Source organism: Ips typographus, linkage group LG2 (genome assembly GCF_016097725.1).
Source record: "Ips typographus isolate SLU linkage group LG2, UJ_Ityp_2.0, whole genome shotgun sequence".
NCBI classification, from domain to species: domain Eukaryota; kingdom Metazoa; phylum Arthropoda; class Insecta; order Coleoptera; family Curculionidae; genus Ips; species Ips typographus.
The window spans coordinates 6,215,196-6,233,919 of record NC_138423.1 but is presented as its reverse complement, the minus strand read 5'-3'; the positions used below and the strand labels follow the sequence as shown (position 1 = coordinate 6,233,919).

The 18,724-nt window shown below is 34.4% G+C and overlaps 3 protein-coding genes across 5 annotated transcripts; 2 read left to right on the top strand and 1 right to left on the bottom strand.

Annotated features, from left to right (window-relative positions):
• Nucleotides 1-508: 508 nt before the first annotated feature.
• Nucleotides 509-3,387, bottom strand: ATPsyngamma (ATP synthase, gamma subunit). Of its 2 annotated transcripts, none has more exons than XM_081973125.1 (5): nt 3,294-3,387; nt 2,815-3,015; nt 1,468-1,573; nt 1,090-1,409; nt 509-1,030 (listed from the first exon to the last, which is right to left on the bottom strand). In XM_081973125.1, the coding sequence occupies exons 2-5, from the start codon at nt 3,007-3,009 to the stop codon at nt 767-769; spliced, it is 885 nt and encodes a 294-aa protein (XP_081829251.1). In that variant the 5' UTR covers nt 3,010-3,015; nt 3,294-3,387; the 3' UTR covers nt 509-766. The 2 variants fall into 2 exon arrangements, with proteins under 2 accessions (XP_081829251.1, XP_081829252.1); XM_081973126.1 differs by having other exon boundaries at nt 3,198-3,323.
• A 469-nt stretch (nt 3,388-3,856) lies between these two features.
• LOC145724712 (elongation factor Tu-like) lies at nt 3,857-17,195 on the top strand. 2 transcript variants are annotated; one of them, XM_081973117.1, is made up of 7 exons: nt 3,857-4,261; nt 6,887-7,140; nt 7,191-7,314; nt 7,368-7,618; nt 7,675-7,903; nt 15,476-15,669; nt 15,842-17,195. In XM_081973117.1, the coding sequence occupies exons 1-6, from the start codon at nt 3,895-3,897 to the stop codon at nt 15,664-15,666; spliced, it is 1,416 nt and encodes a 471-aa protein (XP_081829243.1). In that variant the 5' UTR covers nt 3,857-3,894; the 3' UTR covers nt 15,667-15,669; nt 15,842-17,195. The 2 variants fall into 2 exon arrangements, with proteins under 2 accessions (XP_081829243.1, XP_081829242.1); XM_081973116.1 differs by lacking the exon at nt 15,842-17,195 and having other exon boundaries at nt 15,476-15,808.
• Nucleotides 13,418-14,023, top strand: LOC145724721 (elongation factor Tu-like). The gene is made up of 2 exons (XM_081973129.1): nt 13,418-13,743; nt 13,794-14,023. The coding sequence occupies exons 1-2, from the start codon at nt 13,585-13,587 to the stop codon at nt 13,863-13,865; spliced, it is 231 nt and encodes a 76-aa protein (XP_081829255.1). The 5' UTR covers nt 13,418-13,584; the 3' UTR covers nt 13,866-14,023.
• Nucleotides 17,196-18,724: the final 1,529 nt, after the last annotated feature.

The window sequence follows — 18,724 nt, the reverse complement described above, 5'->3', positions numbered from 1 at the left end:
GACCACTTTAGAGGTCTGTTCGCAGGCGCCTGACTGGTTTTCAACTCAAGTAACAGTAAATGTCAAGTTTCATTGGTTGAATGCTCACGTGACTATGACGTTTTCTGACTTGTGGCCAATGGATGTATCCATTTCTCTGATTACTAGTTGGAGATTCTCTCTGCGAACAGACCTTATGAGTAACTCTGATTGATTTCTTTTAAATTACGTCACACACATGTTATTTGCAAAGTTTTTCCAACAGCTCTGGATTGTAATTTAGCGCAAATATTTTTTAAATATTATGGGCATTTTCAAACAGAATGATCAACAAAAGATGGGTTAATAAAACCAATGAAATAAAATTAATAATTTCCTTGTAACACAGTTGCCAAACAGTTTAATTAGTATTAAAATTTTATTCTTTATGTTCTATATAAATCCACTTACAATTTGTAAATTTTGATTTAGAAGGTTTTTCTAAAATGATTCGTGATTTTGCTAAGTCAGGTACAGAAAATAAAACACATTTACTAAATTACGTATGTACCATTTATTATAATAAACAGCTCGGGTATGTAACTGTAAAAAGAAACTAAAAAAGGTATTATTTATCAAGATGTTATTTGAGACTTTGGGCTTATTATTTTTCTTATCCGTTTTACCTTTACATACAGAGCATTCAAATCTCATAATCCAGACTACCGCACTTAACTGAAAATTTGGAACTTACTATTTATTTAGAAATTGAAAAGCCTACAGTATAGATCCGCAAAGAGTAAACTGCTTACAGAGCAGAAGCACCAGAAATGATTTCAATCAATTCTCTGGTGATGACAGCCTGTCTAGTTCTGTTGAACGTCAACGTAAGCTTGTCAATCATCTCGCCGGCGTTCTTGCTAGCATTGTCCATGGCTGTCATTCTGGAAGACTGCTCGGAGCAAGCTCCCTCTTTCATTGAGTAGAATAAAAGAGACGCCAACGAGAACTCCAAGTACGACTGGATGACTTCGTCGTCGAGAGAATCGTAGACCGACAATTTCGGAGCAGCCTGAAACGTAACCAAACTGGCTCAAAAACCGAGCCAAAATTATTAGCAACAACACTTACTGCGATAGATTGCAAGCTGAAAACTGGCAGTGTCTGTGTCTGGTAGGACACAACAGATTTGAAGCGATTATAAACGATTTCTCCAGCTCCAAACTTGTAGTCACTCTTCAAAATAGCGTCGGCCAATTTGGCCGCGTCCAAGAAAGTGGGCGGCAAACGTCCGACTTCGTTAGCGGCCAGAATGATGTTCTTGCCGTAGATACGAGATAAAATGGCGCGGGACTTGTCACCAACGCACACTACTTTGACGTTTTGGTCGTCTTTACCCAGCTCAGTACGGATGTGACGAGCTACCGAAGTATGGACAGCTCCGCACAAACCTGGCACAATTATTATTTTTTTAAATATTCCATTTGGAAGAGTATACTGAAAGTGTACCTCTGTCAGAGGTCACAGCAATGAAAAGCTTCTGTGGGACGTCAGCAGGTGGAGCAATTTCAGCTTGTTCATAAAACTGTTTAGCTCCATTGCCAATAGGCCTCACCTATACATTACAGTGATTTGTTAGTTATTTTTTTTAACTATTTATGTTTATGGTGGGTGCATTTTGTTTTTCATATGTCAATTATCAAATGAGAAGGTTTTTAAATATCATTTGTCTTAACAGTTTGAGCCGTATTTAAGTAGGGAGATTTATGAAAATTTTACAAAATTTACAAACTACTATTTTTTAACATCAATTGTTTTTTTAACATTTAAACTTTGACAGTTGCAAATTCTATTTTATTAGGGTCATGTGATTGTGTTATTTAGTTTAAATTTGCTGTTCCAAGTTCAAAACTGCATTACTTGAGGTCACATGACTGTTTTGATTATTTTTTGAAACATTTTTTTTTTTCAACTTTGACAGATAAAATTTGGTGTTTTGATTCCAAAGCCAGTATGTTTTTAAAGATGTGTCATTCTCAAAATTCTATTTAAAAATGCAAAACTACAAAAATAAAAATAAGGAAAAGCAATGAATTAGGCATTCCAATGAAATGTCAAATACAGCTGATTGAAGCTTTTGGAAGGAAAGTGTGTTTTAATGGCCGTGTTTGCCCTTCCAAAATTTGCTGCTATTTTCACTTTTCACTTTTCAGTGTCAGTATGTATATTTATTTATTGTTTGAACAGGGCCAGTTGACAGTTCAGCCATTAGTGTCATCTGTCAAATAGGCTGTCAACACTGATGTGTGAATTTTAAATTCCCATCCCCAGTTTTGTCACCCTGACACATCACTTAGATAAAACTTTATCTCCATCTTTGTCTAGAGCATTGATTTGCAATAGTACTCTCTCTTCTTAGTTCTTATTATGACATTTTTTTGTCTAATTTTGAAATTTCTATATCTGGGTATTGCAGAGAGCATATGCTAATTTGAATAATAATGTTTTGTTTCTCCCACCTGTTGCCTAACCAGATTGAACCTCTAAAATATAAAGAATCAGAAATCACCTCTTTTACTTACTCTTTATAAGAAGTAGGTAAATTCTACATTAACCATTAATAATAATAAATATACTATAAATTATGTACTACCCCTAATACTGGTAGCACACAGATGTCATTGCAGCAAGACTAATGTAAATAAAAACAAAATAACTGGAAAAAAATTGTCTTGACTATCATTGAAATGACTTATTTAATGTAGTGGGACATAAATAGGATGGAAGACAATCACAGTCCACTTCTTACTTTTATGAACTTCAAAATATGTGTAACTGCCTTACAAAAAGGTATACCTGTTTCAAATCACGCTCAGCCCTGGCATATTTAGCAGCTGACACCATCTTCATGGACTGGGTGATCTTCTGGATGTTCTTCACAGATTTCAAACGGATTGAGATGGCTTTAAGGGTAGCCATGCCCCGCTGCTGTTGCTGAGCCGGGGCATTGTGAGCCACCACGGCCACCATAGGTCCAAATCGACCCAACATCTTTGCCTAATAAAAAAAGAATTACGTCATTGTACAAGAAATAGTTAAAACTCAACACTCAAAAACCATTAGAACCTAATGGCAAAAAATTAGATTCAAGTTCAAAGTTATGTAATGTGGTAGGACAGGTTACACTATAAACGGGGAAGTAGAGAAAATTAGGTCTTGGGACTTGTTAATACCCATACCTGAGCCGAATCTAAGAATAACGTAAGTGTTTTAAAACATCTACATTAGAGAATTAATGGGTAAAACTAAAAAAATTGATGGAAAAATTAACTAACCTTTTGCCACTCCACTAGCTGGCCAAAGAGTGTGCAGCGTTGCCGTAATCCCGTAATCGGCTACCACTGACAGCTGTCACTAAAATTTTTGATTTTATTTAAAAAATGTTAATTTCTAATAGGAACACACTAAACAAAACATAATTAACTGCAGTTAATCAACTTTACTTTTTTAAAGGAATTCAGAGAGCAAAAGAAATCATATAAATTAAAAAGTATGAAGGTTACTTAAGCTGGCAACGCTGTAGCTCCACCTCTAAAAGCCACTTGTGGTGGGGGGTTATGCTGTGTTGCCATAACTACGGAACAAACAGGGTTACTGTCAGAAAAAAGCAAACTCTTCAAAAATATTTCGCCGATATGCGTAATAGTAGACAGTACTTATCACTTACCATTATTAAATTTTGCTTAAAGAGAAAAAAAACTATATAACCAATCATTGATAATAATATAAATTAGTTTTCTTTAATCGGGATAAATACATGAAAACCTGGCAACACAGCTGTGTCAAGTGTCAAAATTTATTAAAAATAAACACCTAACCTATACCTTATTCTAAAAAAATTTAACTACTTAACTTACCTGTAAATATAGCAAAAAAATGGTTTCTCCGGGTTTTATACGCACTTTAGGACTCGCAATTTCACAGCGACAAAAATTATTCTTGACCGAGCACACGAAAACGATGACTTTTTGTCGGCTGTGTCAGATTTCGCGACTTAACCTCAAATGTGTTAAGGAAACTCAACTTGTATCCAGGGATTTAAAACTGTACTATTCAACAGCAGCAAAGCAGGCAGTTAAAGACGAGGATAAGAAAAAACACGTAAATATCGGCACTATAGGGCATGTAGATCATGGCAAAACGACACTCACAGCTGCCATCACCAAATACTTGCAAAAGGATGGTTTGGCAAAGTATGTATCTTATGAGGAAATTGACAGGGCCCCCGAAGAAAAAGCTAGAGGTATGTAATGTAAATTATTAATATTCAGTTTAAGTGTGAGTAAATCGGGGTTCTGCTACCATACCTATAGCTTTCACCATATTTTTGGTTCTTTTTTGATGAAATTGATATTAGATTGTATATTTAACTTTTTTATTTAACAAAAAAAAGGTGGATGAATAAATCACTTTTGCATGTGGTTAACCATGCAGGGTTAGTAAATACTAGGTCTGCCATGCATTTTTCTAGAATTCAACAGAAACACTTTGTATACTGATACAGAATACACAGTAATTCTGGTTTCAGTTGAATCTCCAATTCTACACCTTGCACACTCAGTATTACCAAATAAAACATGCATATTTTTATTTATCATCATCATCACTATAATTACAATAAACAAGTTTTGTGTGTCAAACCACTTTTTTTTAGGATTGTTTTCCCAAAAAAAAACATTCAACCATTTTTTTAAAAAAATAGCCTAAAATATGGTGGAAGCTATATCATAAGATAATGATCATGTAAGGAGTATGAATAGGTTTTGTTGAACTGTTGCACTTTTTGTAATCTTAAAGCCTACTTCAAATGGAGTACTAAATGTCATTACAAAAGTATGAGCGAAGATCCTAGGAAATGACCATATCAAATTTGAATCCCTGTAATTGCATAGAAACATCCTAGAAAAATTAGTTCTAGAAAATAAACATTACCTCTAAAATAAGAGTTTTTTTACATATTTTAATAAATCCTAACTGTTTTACAAACTCTGTATTTTTTAATGTCTTGGCCAGAGATGGAGAATTCTCAGAAATATTTGGATAAAATGCCAAAAGAATGATGAAGAACAGGCTAATAAATAAACATTAAAAGCAACAATTCAGGCAATGGAATTTTGACAATTTGGAAATTATAGAATGTCAAGTAGATGTGTTTTTTGGGGGAACCACACTGTAAGTAGTCTTTACAGTTGGATCATTTTGCTTTGCTTGCGACATGACAGCTGTCATAACAGTTAAAACTCATTCACCAATGACCAAAAAGTATAAAATGCCAAATTGATGTGTTTCTTTGAGGAGTTGCACTGTAAGCTGTGTTGACAGCAACATGGAGCCAAACTTGTCAGTTCTGATGTTAAAGGACACTGTGATACTTACGTCATTTAACGTCACAACTGTCAAATTTTGTTCTATAGAACTATAAATACAATGTGCACTGATTTATCTAAGCAGTAGAACTATTTTGGATTGGTAATTTTTCGTTACAGCTGCGTGATTTTTCAGGTGACGTAAAATACTTATCAATGTGTGTGTTAATGTCACAACTGTTAAATTTAGCTCTGTCGAGCTATAAATACAACTTGCAATGCCCTTTATCAAAAAATTACAACTAATCTGAATATTCCAGTTGTATGTTATCCATGGAGTGAGTTTTGTTACTTGGCAGCTGTCAGGTGAAGTAAGAAACATACTAAAGTACACAATTTAGTTAAACAAGTATCACCTGACTACAAGCTTTGCTGTTAAGTATTATTAAGTGTCATAACTGTCAATTTTAACGTCTTAATTTGTCATTTAACGTCACAACTGCCAAAATTAACTCTACAAAGTTAGACAATTTGTGCCGTCATCAAAGAGACGCGACTATTTGACATTTTACAGTTTTATGGTACTGTTTAATGAGTTTTGACAGTTGTGACCGCTGTCAGGTGACGTAAGAAACATATTACAGTGTCAGTTCACAAATGAGATCATTTATTGAGGTGTAAATACAAGGTACAACTGTTTTTTATTTGAGAGTTTCATCTCGCTGCTGAATGAGTTTTGATAGTTACGACAAGTGTCACCTGACTATAAGCCACGTTGTAAAGTCTCATTGAGTGTCATAACTGTCAAATTTACCGTCTTGAACTGTCAAATTTAACGCCACAACTGCCCAAATTAACTTTACAAAATTACAAATAATAATCTGCGGTGCGATTCATCAGAAATGATTTTTGACAGCTGTCAGATGTTTTTGAGCTTTTGGCAACAAAAGAGACTTTGGCAACACTGATTTGAATGTAATTTTCAAGCTTTTCCACGTCAAAGTCTAAAAAAACTGACTGTAAAGCCATACTTTTCAGTTTATTTTTGGTATCTACATTAGATATTTATATCAGAAATCTGGTTTTTTGGGTAATTCCACCAAAAAAAGGTCAAGCTGAAAGGAACAAGGATGATGTTGGCTTCATGAGGTATGTAACTCCATCTGTATGAAAGCAGTTTATTCACTTTTTTGCCGAATTACCCAATAAACCACTTTCCTGTTTTTGATTAAATTCCTGTTAAACATTTCTTCCATTATTTAGATTTAGCTATGCTGTTAGATTAGAGTAAGTATTGATAGACAAGTAATTAGACAAATTGATTTCATTTCAATTGATTGTGGTTAAAAGCAAGCATTTATTCACAACTGACACATAAAAAGAAGCATAAGAGAATATTTTTAGTAAATTACTAGATAATTTAATTAAGAAGAAACATTCAAAATTTTGAGAACATTTGTAAACTAAAGTTTTCCTTGGACAAAATTATTTTGGGCCATCTCTGGTCTTGGCAATAAGTTAAGCGTCAAGTTACATAGACTATTTAAGGCTTTCTTTTAAAGGAATTACAATTAATGCCTGTCATGTGGGCTACAGTACCAAAAACAGACACTACGCTCACACAGATTGTCCAGGTCATGCTGACTACATTAAAAACATGATTTCTGGAGCATCACAGATGGATGGAGCCATTTTAGTGGTGGCGGCCACCGACGGTCAAATGCCTCAAACGCGCGAACATTTACTATTAGCTAAACAAGTTGGAGTTACCAAGATTGTGGTTTACATCAACAAAGCTGATTTAGTTGATCAAGAGGTAATACTAATACAGCTACTTTTAGAGGTAATTGCAGAAATATTAGGTAGGTTTTAGATCTGGTTGAATTGGAAATCAGGGAGTTGTTGGAAGACTTTGGTTTCGATGGGACAAACAGTCCCATTATATTCGGATCAGCTTTGCATGCTTTAGAGGGAAAAGACAGCGAAATTGGTTTGTGTGTTTTGAAATTCTAAAGTTTTAAGTGCGAATCGGGTTTTTCCTAGGTTGTCAGTCCATTCAAAGATTAATGGATGCCATTGACACTTACATTCCATCTCCACAACGCGATTTAACTTCACCGTTTTTGTTGCCGATTGATAATGCATTTTTAGTGCCTGGAAGAGGGACTGTTGTGGTTGGAACTTTAAGCCGGGGAATAATGAAGAAAAACACGGAAGCAGACATGTTGGGCTTTGATCTAAATTTAAAAACTATAGTTGTAGATGTGCAAGTTTTTAACAAAAGCGTTCCTGAAGTAACATTCACCTGATTTATTTTTGTATTACTTCTAACAATTGTTGAGTATTTTAGGCTAAAGCTGGGGAGAACATCGGTGCTCTAGTCAGGAACTTAAAAGTTAAAGATATTAAGAGGGGAATGCTTTTGTGTGCCCACAAGAGTGAAATACTGAGTAACAGATTTAAGGCCAGCATTTATTTTCTTTCGAAAGCGGAAGGAGGGAGGTCCAAGCCAGTGACAGGGAACTACTGTCAACAGCTTTTCAGTCGGACGTGGAGTGTAGCTTGTAGAATTGACTTGGGTGAGTACTTTTGGGTCAGTGACTTCTGACTGTTGCGTCACATCCTTTATCTCATTTCATTAGACGAAGATCGAATAAAAATGTGTATTTTATTATGTCATACTTCCAGATATTTTTTTTTCTTCCAAAACTGTGTAAATAAACGTGAAGGAAATTAAATAACAGACTAGTAAAATGGGCTTTCTAACGGTATAAGAGTATAAAAGAAGAACATAAACTTAAATGTTCCAAAAATTGATTTAGTAATAATAATAATAATATCCTATATTGCCAACCATATCCTAATGAGGACCAAGCAACGTCACAGAAAGGGGGTGGGTCTAACATGACACTACCCAATACAAAACTTAATTATCACAGTCCAAGTAACATGTAACTGTAATTAACAGACCAGAAACCTCTAGGGCCATTTTTAAACTACCAGAGACTTCTAAATGCCACTGACAATCTTCAAAAAAGTGCCAGAAGCTTCTACAAGTGTCTTAAACCTGTCCAGAGTTGTTTTAAATTGTCAGATGCCTCTAGAACCATTTTGGAAGTGACAGAGCTCTCTAAAAAATACTGCAAACCTTCCAAAAGTGCTTTTAAATTGTCAAAAGCTTCTAGATCCAATTAGAAAGCCAGTGGCCTCTAAACAATATTTCAAAGTTTCTAGAAATCGTCAGAGGTTTCTGAAAGTCTTAAACCTTCCAAGAATTGTTTTAAAATATCCGATGCTTCTAGATACATTTTGGAAGTGACAGAGCTCTCTAAAAAATACTGCAAACCTTCCAAGAATTATTTTAAATTGTCAGATGCCTCTAGAACCATTTTGGAAGTGACAAAGCTCTCTAAAAAATACTGCAAACCTTCCAAAAGTGCTTTTAAATTGTCAAAAGCTTCTAGATCCAATTAGAAAGTGCCAGTGGTCTCTAAATAATATTGCAAAGTTTCTAGAAATCGCCAGAGGTTTCTGAAAGTGTCTTAAACCTTGCAAGAATTGTTTTAAAATGTCCGATGCCTCTAGATCCATTTTGGAAGTGACAGCTCTCTAAAAAATACTGCAAACCCTTCAAGAGATCTTTTAAATTGTCAAAAGCTTCTAGATCCAATTAGAAAGTGCCAGTGGTCTCTAAATAATATTGCAAACTTTCTAGAAATTGTCAGAGGCTTTTACAAGTGTCTTTAAAACTTCCAAAAATGGTTTTAAATTGTCAGATGTCTCTAGAACCATTTTGGAAGCGAGTGATCTCTCTAAAAAATACTGCAAACCTTCCAAAAATTCTTTTAAATTATCAAAAGCTTCTAGATCCAATTAGAAAGTGCCAGTGGTCTCTAAATAGTATTGCAAACTTTCTAGAAATTGTCAGAGGCTTTTACAAGTGTCTTAAAAACTTCCAAGAATGGTTTTAAATTGTCAGATGCCTCTAGAATCATTTGGGATGTGTCTTCTTCTTATGGTGCCATCTCTTTATGGAGGTTGGCTATCATTACAGCTATTTTTACTTTGTATGCCGCGGCGATCCACATTTCAAAAGACTGGAGCTTTCTCATTGCGATTTTGTTGATTGTCCATGATTCCAGTCCATACAGAAGCACTGGGATTACGTAGCATCTAATCATTCTCAGTCTGAGTTGGAGATTTAAGTGGGGATTAGTGAATAGTTGTTTCATTTTGAAGAAAACATTTCTCGCCTTCTCAATTCTAACTTTAATCTCCATAGTCTGATCATGTTTGTCGTTGATCGACGTGCCAAGATACTGGTACTGCTCAACTCTTTCGATCAACAATGAATTGACTTTGATGTTGGTATTAGGATGGCATGATTGATTTTTACTTATGACCATATATTTCGTTTTCTTATAGTTCATTTTTAAACCGTACTCCCTGCTGACCCGGTCGATTTCTTGAAGTATTACTTGAAGGTCATGCATGCTGTCAGTTATGATCAGGGTGTCGTCAGCGTAGCGCACGTTGTTAATGGTCTTTCCATTTATAATTATGCCCTCTTTTCTGTTCCCAAGAGCCTCCTTGAAAATGGCCTCCGAATAGTAGTTAAACAGAAGTGGCGACAAAACACATCCCTGTCTCACTCGTCGTTGTATTTTGATGTCTTCTGATGTCGTTCCTTCGGAGCTGATCACAGCAACTTGATTCCAATAGAGATTCTTTATTATTCTAACATCCTGCTCATCAAGTTGGCTTTCTCGTAAAAGATTAATTAGCCTCTCGTGTCTCACCCTGTCGAACGCTTTCTCGTAGTCGATAAATCCCATATACAGGGTGTCCGGAAAATACGTGTACAACGTTTGACGACAGACTCCTGACGTCAAAATATGTCGATCTAAGCCGACTTAGTTATATCCAAAATTGTCTCGTTTAGCCGGTAGAGGGCGTCAAAAATTTGTAAAAATATTGGTTTTCTACTAAATTACGTGAAAACCTGCTAATCGATTTTAATGAATTTTAGTATGTAGACTAATACTATAAAATGACGTTTTCTAGTAGTATAGTCACCGGCTGTAAATAAGTGGACGTGTTATAAAGGTGATATAATACGTCAACATTTCTCCTAATTTTTTATATGAACCGTTATGACAACCCAGATATTTTTGTCGAGTGACCGGAAGTATTTTACATACTAAAATTCATTAAAATCCATTAGCAGGTTTTCACGTAATTTAGTAAAAAACCAATATTTTTACAAATTTTTGACGCCCTCTACCGGCTAAACGAGACAATTTTGGATATAACTAAGTCGGCTGAGATCGACATATTTTGACGTCAGGAGTCTGTCGTCAAACGTTGTACACGTATTTTCCGGACACCCTGTATATTTCCTTATTCATATCCAAACATTTTTGTATTATTACATTCACTGCGAATAAGGCTTCACGTGTGCCCATTCCATTTCGGAATCCAAACTGATTTTCACTAATATCGATTTCTAGCTTTTTATATATTCGACTATGTATGATCTTGAGGAAGGTCTTTAGAGTGTGGGACATTAGGCTAATTGTGCGGTGGTCAGAGCACTCCTTTGCATTTACTTTGTTTGGCAGCATTACGAAGGTTGATCTCAACCAATCTGTAGGGATGATCCCTGTATGATAGATAGTGTTATATAGATCTACTAGTATTTGCAGCTGGTCATATTCTATAAGTTTTAGCAGTTCTGTCGGGATACCATCAGGGCCTGGTGCTTTTCCTGTTTTGGTGCATTGAATAGCATATTCCACCTCCCTCCTGGTAATAGGTGGGCCTTTTCTGACTTCCTGGACTTGCAATTCTTCTCGTTGGTCTTCAAACAGTTCCCTAATGTATTCTTCCCATCTTCGCAGTTTTTGGGCAACATCCATAATTAGATTCCCTTGCTTATCTTTAATGAGACTGTAGCTCTTCTTTTTACCTGTGCCTGTGATTTCTTTGATCTTTTTGTGAATCCCAAAACTGTCATATTTTTTCTCCAGCTCTTCTATTTCATGACATCTCTCTTGCATATATTGTTCTTTCGCTTCAATTATCTTGCGTTTTATTCTTCGATCTATATTTTTATAGGATTGTATGTCTATTCCTTTGTAGGTTCTTCTTTCATCTATCATCTCGAGAATCTCCCTTGTCATCCATTTTTGTTTGAATGTTCGGTTTGTTTCTGTTAATTTACTCTGTGAGGCCCCTAGTATTCCTTCTTTAATGGTTTGCCATTGTTCATTAACGTTGTTGTCGCTTATTCTAATTTTCATTCTTTCGTTTATATTCTCTTTTATTTCCATCTGATCGTTTGGTCTCTCAACAAGTCTGTATTTATTTTTGGGGGTAATGTCTTTTTCTTCAGTTTTTTAAAGCGCATTCTGAACGTCGCCACAACTGGATTGTGATCGGATTTTATATCGGCGCCTGGATATGCCTTGACAGACTTAATAGCATTTCGGTATCTCTTGTTGATTAACACAAAGTCAATTTGATTTCTGATAATATGTTGCGCGGTGTGTCCAGGTGAAGTCCAGGTGTACAATCGTCTTTTTGGCAGCCTGTACCATGTATTTGTAACTACAAAATCATTTTGCTGACAGAACTCTACCAATCTGTCTCCGCGTTCGTTTCTATCGCCCAAACCATAATCCCCAACATATTCTCCAACCCTCCCTTTTCCAACTTTAGCATTGAAGTCGCCCAGGATTATTGTTGTATCTGCCTTTTTTGATGTCCTAAGAAGTATATCGATTCCATTGTAGAATTCTTCGATTTCTTGTTCTGTTTTATCGGCTGTAGGTGCATATACTTGGATTAGGTTGGTCTTTGGGAAGTGTCTAAGGATTCTAAATAATACTGGAAACTTTCTATAAATTTCTAGAGGCTTCTATAAGTGTCTTAAACCTTCCAAGAATTGTTTTAAATTGTCAGATGTCTCTAGAACCATTTTGGAAGCGAGTGAGCTCTCTAAAAAATAGTGCAAACCTTCCAAGAATTCTTTTAAATTGTCAAAAGCTTCTAGATCCAATTAGAAAGTGCCAGTGGTCTCTAAATAATATTGCAAACTTTCTAGAAATTGTCAGATGTCTCTAGAACCATTTTGGAAGCGAGTGATCTCTCTAAAAAATACTGCAAACCTTCCAAAAATTATTTTAAATTATCAAAAGCTTCTAGATCCAATTAGAAAGTGCCAGTAGTCTCTAAATAATATTGCAAACTTTCTACACCATTTACACATGTAGTGTAGAAAATATCACTTAGATTTTAGAAAATATAAGTTGGATCTCAATACTTAAAAATTGTATTTCAGTATCGTAAATTTGATTTTAGAAAGCGTGAATTGTATTTCAGATTAGTCACTTGTATTTCAGAAAAGGTCTGTTGGATATTAGAATAGTTATTTTAATTTCAGAATTTTACTATGTTTCTGCCTGGTTATTAGTCCATTTTTTTAATTTAATATCACTTAGAAAAAAAAACCGCCCATCTGGATTATTAATTTATATAAAATATTGTACCGTCGTACTCCTTAATAACACACTTCTTGAACAACACTGTATATTGTTTACAAACAATAAACTGACACTGACACTTAACCTCGATATCTGACAACTTCGACTTCACTACAACCATCAACTCAACAACTAACTAACCAGGCCTGGTTCAGCTGCTTATATAGGCTTCCATGGTTTCTAGAAAATTCCCAAATATTCATGAAATTGACTTTCTCTCTCACACTCATTAAGCTATAACATAAATCTCTCTATATATAAGCAACGGAGCCAGGATTTTCTAGAACACAGACAAAAGAATGTAGAACGTAAACAAAGCAACGTAACATACAGGGGTAACAACAAATAACTAAAGAAATCCTAACTAATAATCAAAAGTTCGCTTTGCAACAATATACAAAGAGCAAATTGTTCTATAGTAACAATTACGAGTTACAAAGCGTCAACAAGAATAACTTTGTCAATGAATACAAAATTTACATCCGAATTGACATAATTTCATTTGCTAAAACTTTTAATAACTTTGTAGCAATGACAGCACAATTACCTTTCACTACAAAAATGTTGAACATTTCTGATATACAACTTTAATTTTCCAAATTACAAACAACCGTGTCAAAAATCCAACAATTAATGCCTGTCATGTGGGCTACAGTACCAAAAACAGACACTACGCTCACACAGATTGTCCAGGTCATGCTGACTACATTAAAAACATGATTTCTGGAGCATCACAGATGGATGGAGCAATTTTAGTGGTAGCGGCCACCGACGGTCAAATGCCTCAAACGCGCGAACATTTACTATTAGCTAAACAAGTTGGAGTTACCAAGATTGTGGTTTACATCAACAAAGCTGATTTAGTTGATCAAGAGGTAGTACTAATACAGCTACTTTTAGAGGTAATTGCAGAAATATTAGGTAGGTTTTAGATCTGGTTGGATTGGAAATCAGGGAGTTGTTGGAAGACTGGAGGAAAAATGTTGAACATTTCTGATATACAACTTTAATTTTCCAAATTACAAACAACCGTATCAAAAATCCAACTGATCTTTTCTGAAATACAAGAAACTATTCTAAAATAAAATTTGCAATTTCTAAAATCAAAGTTATTATTCTAAAATTTAATGAACCGTTTCTGAAATACAAGTGATATTTCTAAAATCCATCACATGGTTTCTAAAATTCAAATAACGCTTTATAAATTACATATGCAAATGGTGTAGAAATTGTCAGAGGCTTTTACAAGTGTCTTTAAAACTTCCAAGAATTGTTTTAAATTTGTCTGATGCCTTTAGAATCCTCTTAGAAAGACTAAATAATACTGAAAACCTTCTGAAAATTGTCAGAGGCTTCTACAAGTGTCTTAAACCTCTCAAATATCTGAGGAACTGTAAAGTTTAGACTTAACAAACCTCAATGTAATTACCTTTTATTTTCAACGTAGATTCCGAAAATACTAGGTATTCCATTTGAAAAAATACAACTTTGATACTTCTTGTACTATTTGGGACACCCGGTACATTTTGAAAATATTTTTAAAAGATACTTTTTTTGATTTTGAAATTGAATACTTTAGTCACACCCGTGTCGAATAACCCTGTATAATTTATTGTAGACCCCCTGTTATGACCTAAAACTATTAGTACGTTTCCATGCAATTGAAGGCGTTTTTAAAACGATCTCAAAATTGAAATTTGTTAGAGTTTCAATGCTAATTTTCAAATCCGTTTTGAAACTAGATTGAGCTTTTGACAAAACGCAGAAACGATTGAGATGTGTCATTTGAGTTCCGATGCACTTCTTTCTTCATATTTGTCAAGAGTGTCCACCCCACAAACTGGATGATGGTCTGGCACTCAATATTTCATCAAACATGGCAAAATATTTACACTCTGAATGGACTTTTCCACTTGTCCCATTTTTACGCTTCACTTTATGTGTCATGCACTTCAAAACTTTCAATTTATTTTTAATTTGCAAAACGTTCTTAGTAGTTACACCTTTCTCTACTAAATCCTCATAAACCAATAGGTAAATTTCTCCATTTTTATACTTCTTGGTATCAAAATACTGATTGATGTTTCCTATTTGGAAAATTTCTAGTAGAAGTTTTACTTCTTTGTCCAGCCAAACATTTCTGGTGGCCATGATAAGGTAAAATGTAATTATTGCTTTTTTTATTAGTAACAACAATTAATGAAATTAGAAACAATTCAAATGATAATATGAAAAATTTTTAGTTATGTTCTCTAAATTAAAGAAGTGAAAAATGACATTTACACGTTGACAATACACAATTGTGACGTATTTTCTAGATTTCAAAATCGTTTTCATTTTTAAGGTGTTGCTATGCTATTTCAATCCCGATACGATCCCAAAAATAGGCGACTTTAAAGTGAAATAAGATTGAAACCGAATTGAAAACGGGTTTACAAGGCAAAATTCAAAACTCAAAACGTTTTTAATTTGCACGGAAACGTAGTATATGATCGTTTGACACTAACATACGTTTTTGCTGGTGATTGTGATGCAACAGTCACTGAACCGGCAATATCTTAATTTAAAACATCTGAATCGTCATAAATTTCGAATTAAAATTTACAGTGGACGCTGAAATGATCATGCCTGGAGAACATGGAAGTATAGAATTGACACTTTTATGGAAAATGGTGATGACTCCGGGACAATCGTTTACAGTGCGCGAAAATAATATAACGGTCGCGACTGGTATTGTCACTGATACGTTGCCCAATGTGGAAGTCAAGAAAAGTCTTGGAAAACTGAACTTGGATTAAAAGGTGAGAAAAGCATAATTATTTTTGCCAATGTTTTGTTACCATTTTCATTAAAAGAAGAGGAATATGTTAGTTTTGGAGAAGTATAGAATTGCTAAGTGAACTGAGTACAAACAAAATAAATTCCTAATATTAACTGACATTAACAGAGGTTCCCAAATTTTTTCTTTCATAGACCACTTTTAAAATTTTGCTTCCTCCGGTGAAACCCCCACAGCAGCTACATGTTTACTATATTCCCAAAACTTCATAAAACAGATCTAACCAAGGAAATTTGTGTTGCGGTTCAGTTCCAACGACGAATTAAGTTTTCGAAAAAAAAGTGGAAATTGGTTTATTAATTAATTGATTTTGTGCTGTGAGTGGAACAAAAGTATAGTTTACTTTTTGACATGTACTCACAGTTAACGAATTAATTCTCACTTACTTTATTCAGAAAACTCTCCAGTAGGAGTGGTAAAAATAAAAGGAAAAACATTGTGTATTTTCTTGTGTTGTATTTATTCAAATATGTAATTATTACACTATTAATAAAAATAAAAACATAACGTAACTTTTACATCTGCAATGGCAAACAGAAAATCAAGTTTAATGGGAGGGATGTACTTGATGGATTGAAAGCAAATTATCAATAATTTTTTCTTTGTTTATTGGGTCTTCTGTCTCACACAAAAAAAAGGTTTGTTGGGAAAATGGAATTTCGCACTATTTTCAACTAAGTTGAAAATAACATTAAGTTAGTCGTCCCAACACAAGACCACTGACTTAGGCTCGGTTTGTTACCTAAAAAAGCTGACGTTTCGGTGGAAAATCTACCACCGTCTTCAGAGAATCTAAAAAAGAAAGAACACAACGGCAGAACACAGAAAACAACAACTTAATAAATATTAAACCTGATAATGTTCAATTTGGAACTCTGAGAAGGTTTTTGTTTTTACTTTTGTCATTCCAATAGGAAAGGTTATCTATTAGTGAAAGGTGGGTTTTACAATGAAAACAAAATTACAAGAAATTTCAGTTTCGTTTGATATGACCATGAAGTGTTATCTCCTCCTCTAGAATATTTAACCAAGTTTGGTCAATATTAATAGAGGATGTAGCAACACAGGAGTCATGGTTTAATCTAATATATGCACTTTCTTTTATTTTACGTATTTTTGAAAAAGTTTCTTTGTCTATGATACTACATTCATTCCATTTGACTCTAATATGATCATTATCAAACGCGTGTTGGCATATATTAGATTTGTGAAAGTCTCCAGTTCTTAAATAATTTTGGTGTTCTTTAATACGTTTTTTTAAAGGTCTGGAGGTTTCACCAATATAAAATTGATTGCATTCGCAAGGAATTTTATATATCACGTTTCTTGTAGATTCATTTTCATTGTGAGGTTTTGTTTTAGTTAAGTGTGATCTTAATGTGTTTTGAGTTCTAAATATTGTTCTGATGTTATATTTTTTAGCTATTCGTTTGATTTTGTCAGAAATACCTGGAATGTAAGGAATAAAAAGGTTAGTAAAAGGTAAAATTTGATTTTGATTTCCAGATTGTTTTGGATGTTCTAAATCCCTAAAACATTTATTAATAAATGTTTCAGGATAGTCATTTTCTTAGAACATTTTTAATGAATAATTTTTCTTTTTTAAATTGTTCATTATTGCAAATAATTTTGGCTCTATCAAATAAACTTTTTACAATACCTTTTTTTACCATTATTGGATGATTGGATTTGTAGTTTAAATATATATTTGTGTGGGTTGGTTTTCTGTATACTTTTGTTTCAAATTTGTTTATGTTATTTTTGATTAGAATGTCTAAGAATTGAAGTTCGTTATTTTGTTCAGTTTCTGTTGTAAACTTGACTGTGGGTTCTATTGAGTTTATGTGAGTTAGAAATTGTTTGAGATGATCATTACCGAATGGATATATTGAGAAAACATCATCAATATTGTCACGAATAACATAAATTGCACTAAGTTCCGTTACCTAGTCGGGCCCCGGTCTCCCCTAGTGCACTGTCTGAATCAGCAAGATCGGCAAATTGGGGTCACGATGTGGGTATTTAATCAGCGTCTCAAGCCATCGAAGAGGACCGAACTCTGGGGTTATCCCCAGAGGGAGGTCACGAGCGACAGTCCGAACTTTCTAGTGCCCGGACGGCTCGTTACACTTGGACGGCTTGGCGACACTTCAGAAGGGCTTACGCACCTACCACTAGACGTACACACCCACACACCCCCTCTTGGTCAGTGTTCACTGCCTAATAAAGAAGACATACTTGAGCTACGATTGTTGTTCCTCTTCCTACGCCACCCCCCTAAACGTGACAATATATCTCCACCAGATTGTTGGTTTATATATACAGGGTGTCCGGAAAATACGTGTACAACGTTTGACGACAGACTCCTGACGTCAAAATATGTCGATCTAAGCCGACTTAGTTATATCCAAAATTGTCTCGTTTAGCCGGTAGAGGGCGTCAAAAATTTGTAAAAATATTGGGTACAATTTCATTTCTTAAAGAGTATTGATAAGTGTATTCAGCAAGATGGCGGTCATTTTACACATTTGCTTAAGTAATGTTTTTGGTTTACTTAGTTTCTTACAATAAATAATTTCAACTTTATTATACCTACTTTGATGTATGCAGGTAATTGTAAATTTTTTTTTTCTGGCGAAACAGCTCATCCACCGGGAAATATTAAAGAGGTAAAATAGCTTCAAAATACTTCCGGTCACTCGACAAAAATATCTGGGTTGTCATAACGCCGTTCATATAAAAAATGAGGAGAAATGTTGACGTATTATATCACTTTTATAACACTTCCACTTATTTACAGTCGGTGACTATACTACTAGAAAACGTCATTTTATAGTATTAGTCTACATACTAAAATTCATTAAAATCCATTAGCAGGTTTTCACGTAATTTACTAAAAAAACCAATATTTTTACAAATTTTTGACGCCCTCTACCGGCTAAACGAGACAATTTTGGATATGACTAAGTCGGCTTAGATCGACATATTTTGACGTCAGGAGTCTGTCGTCAAACGTT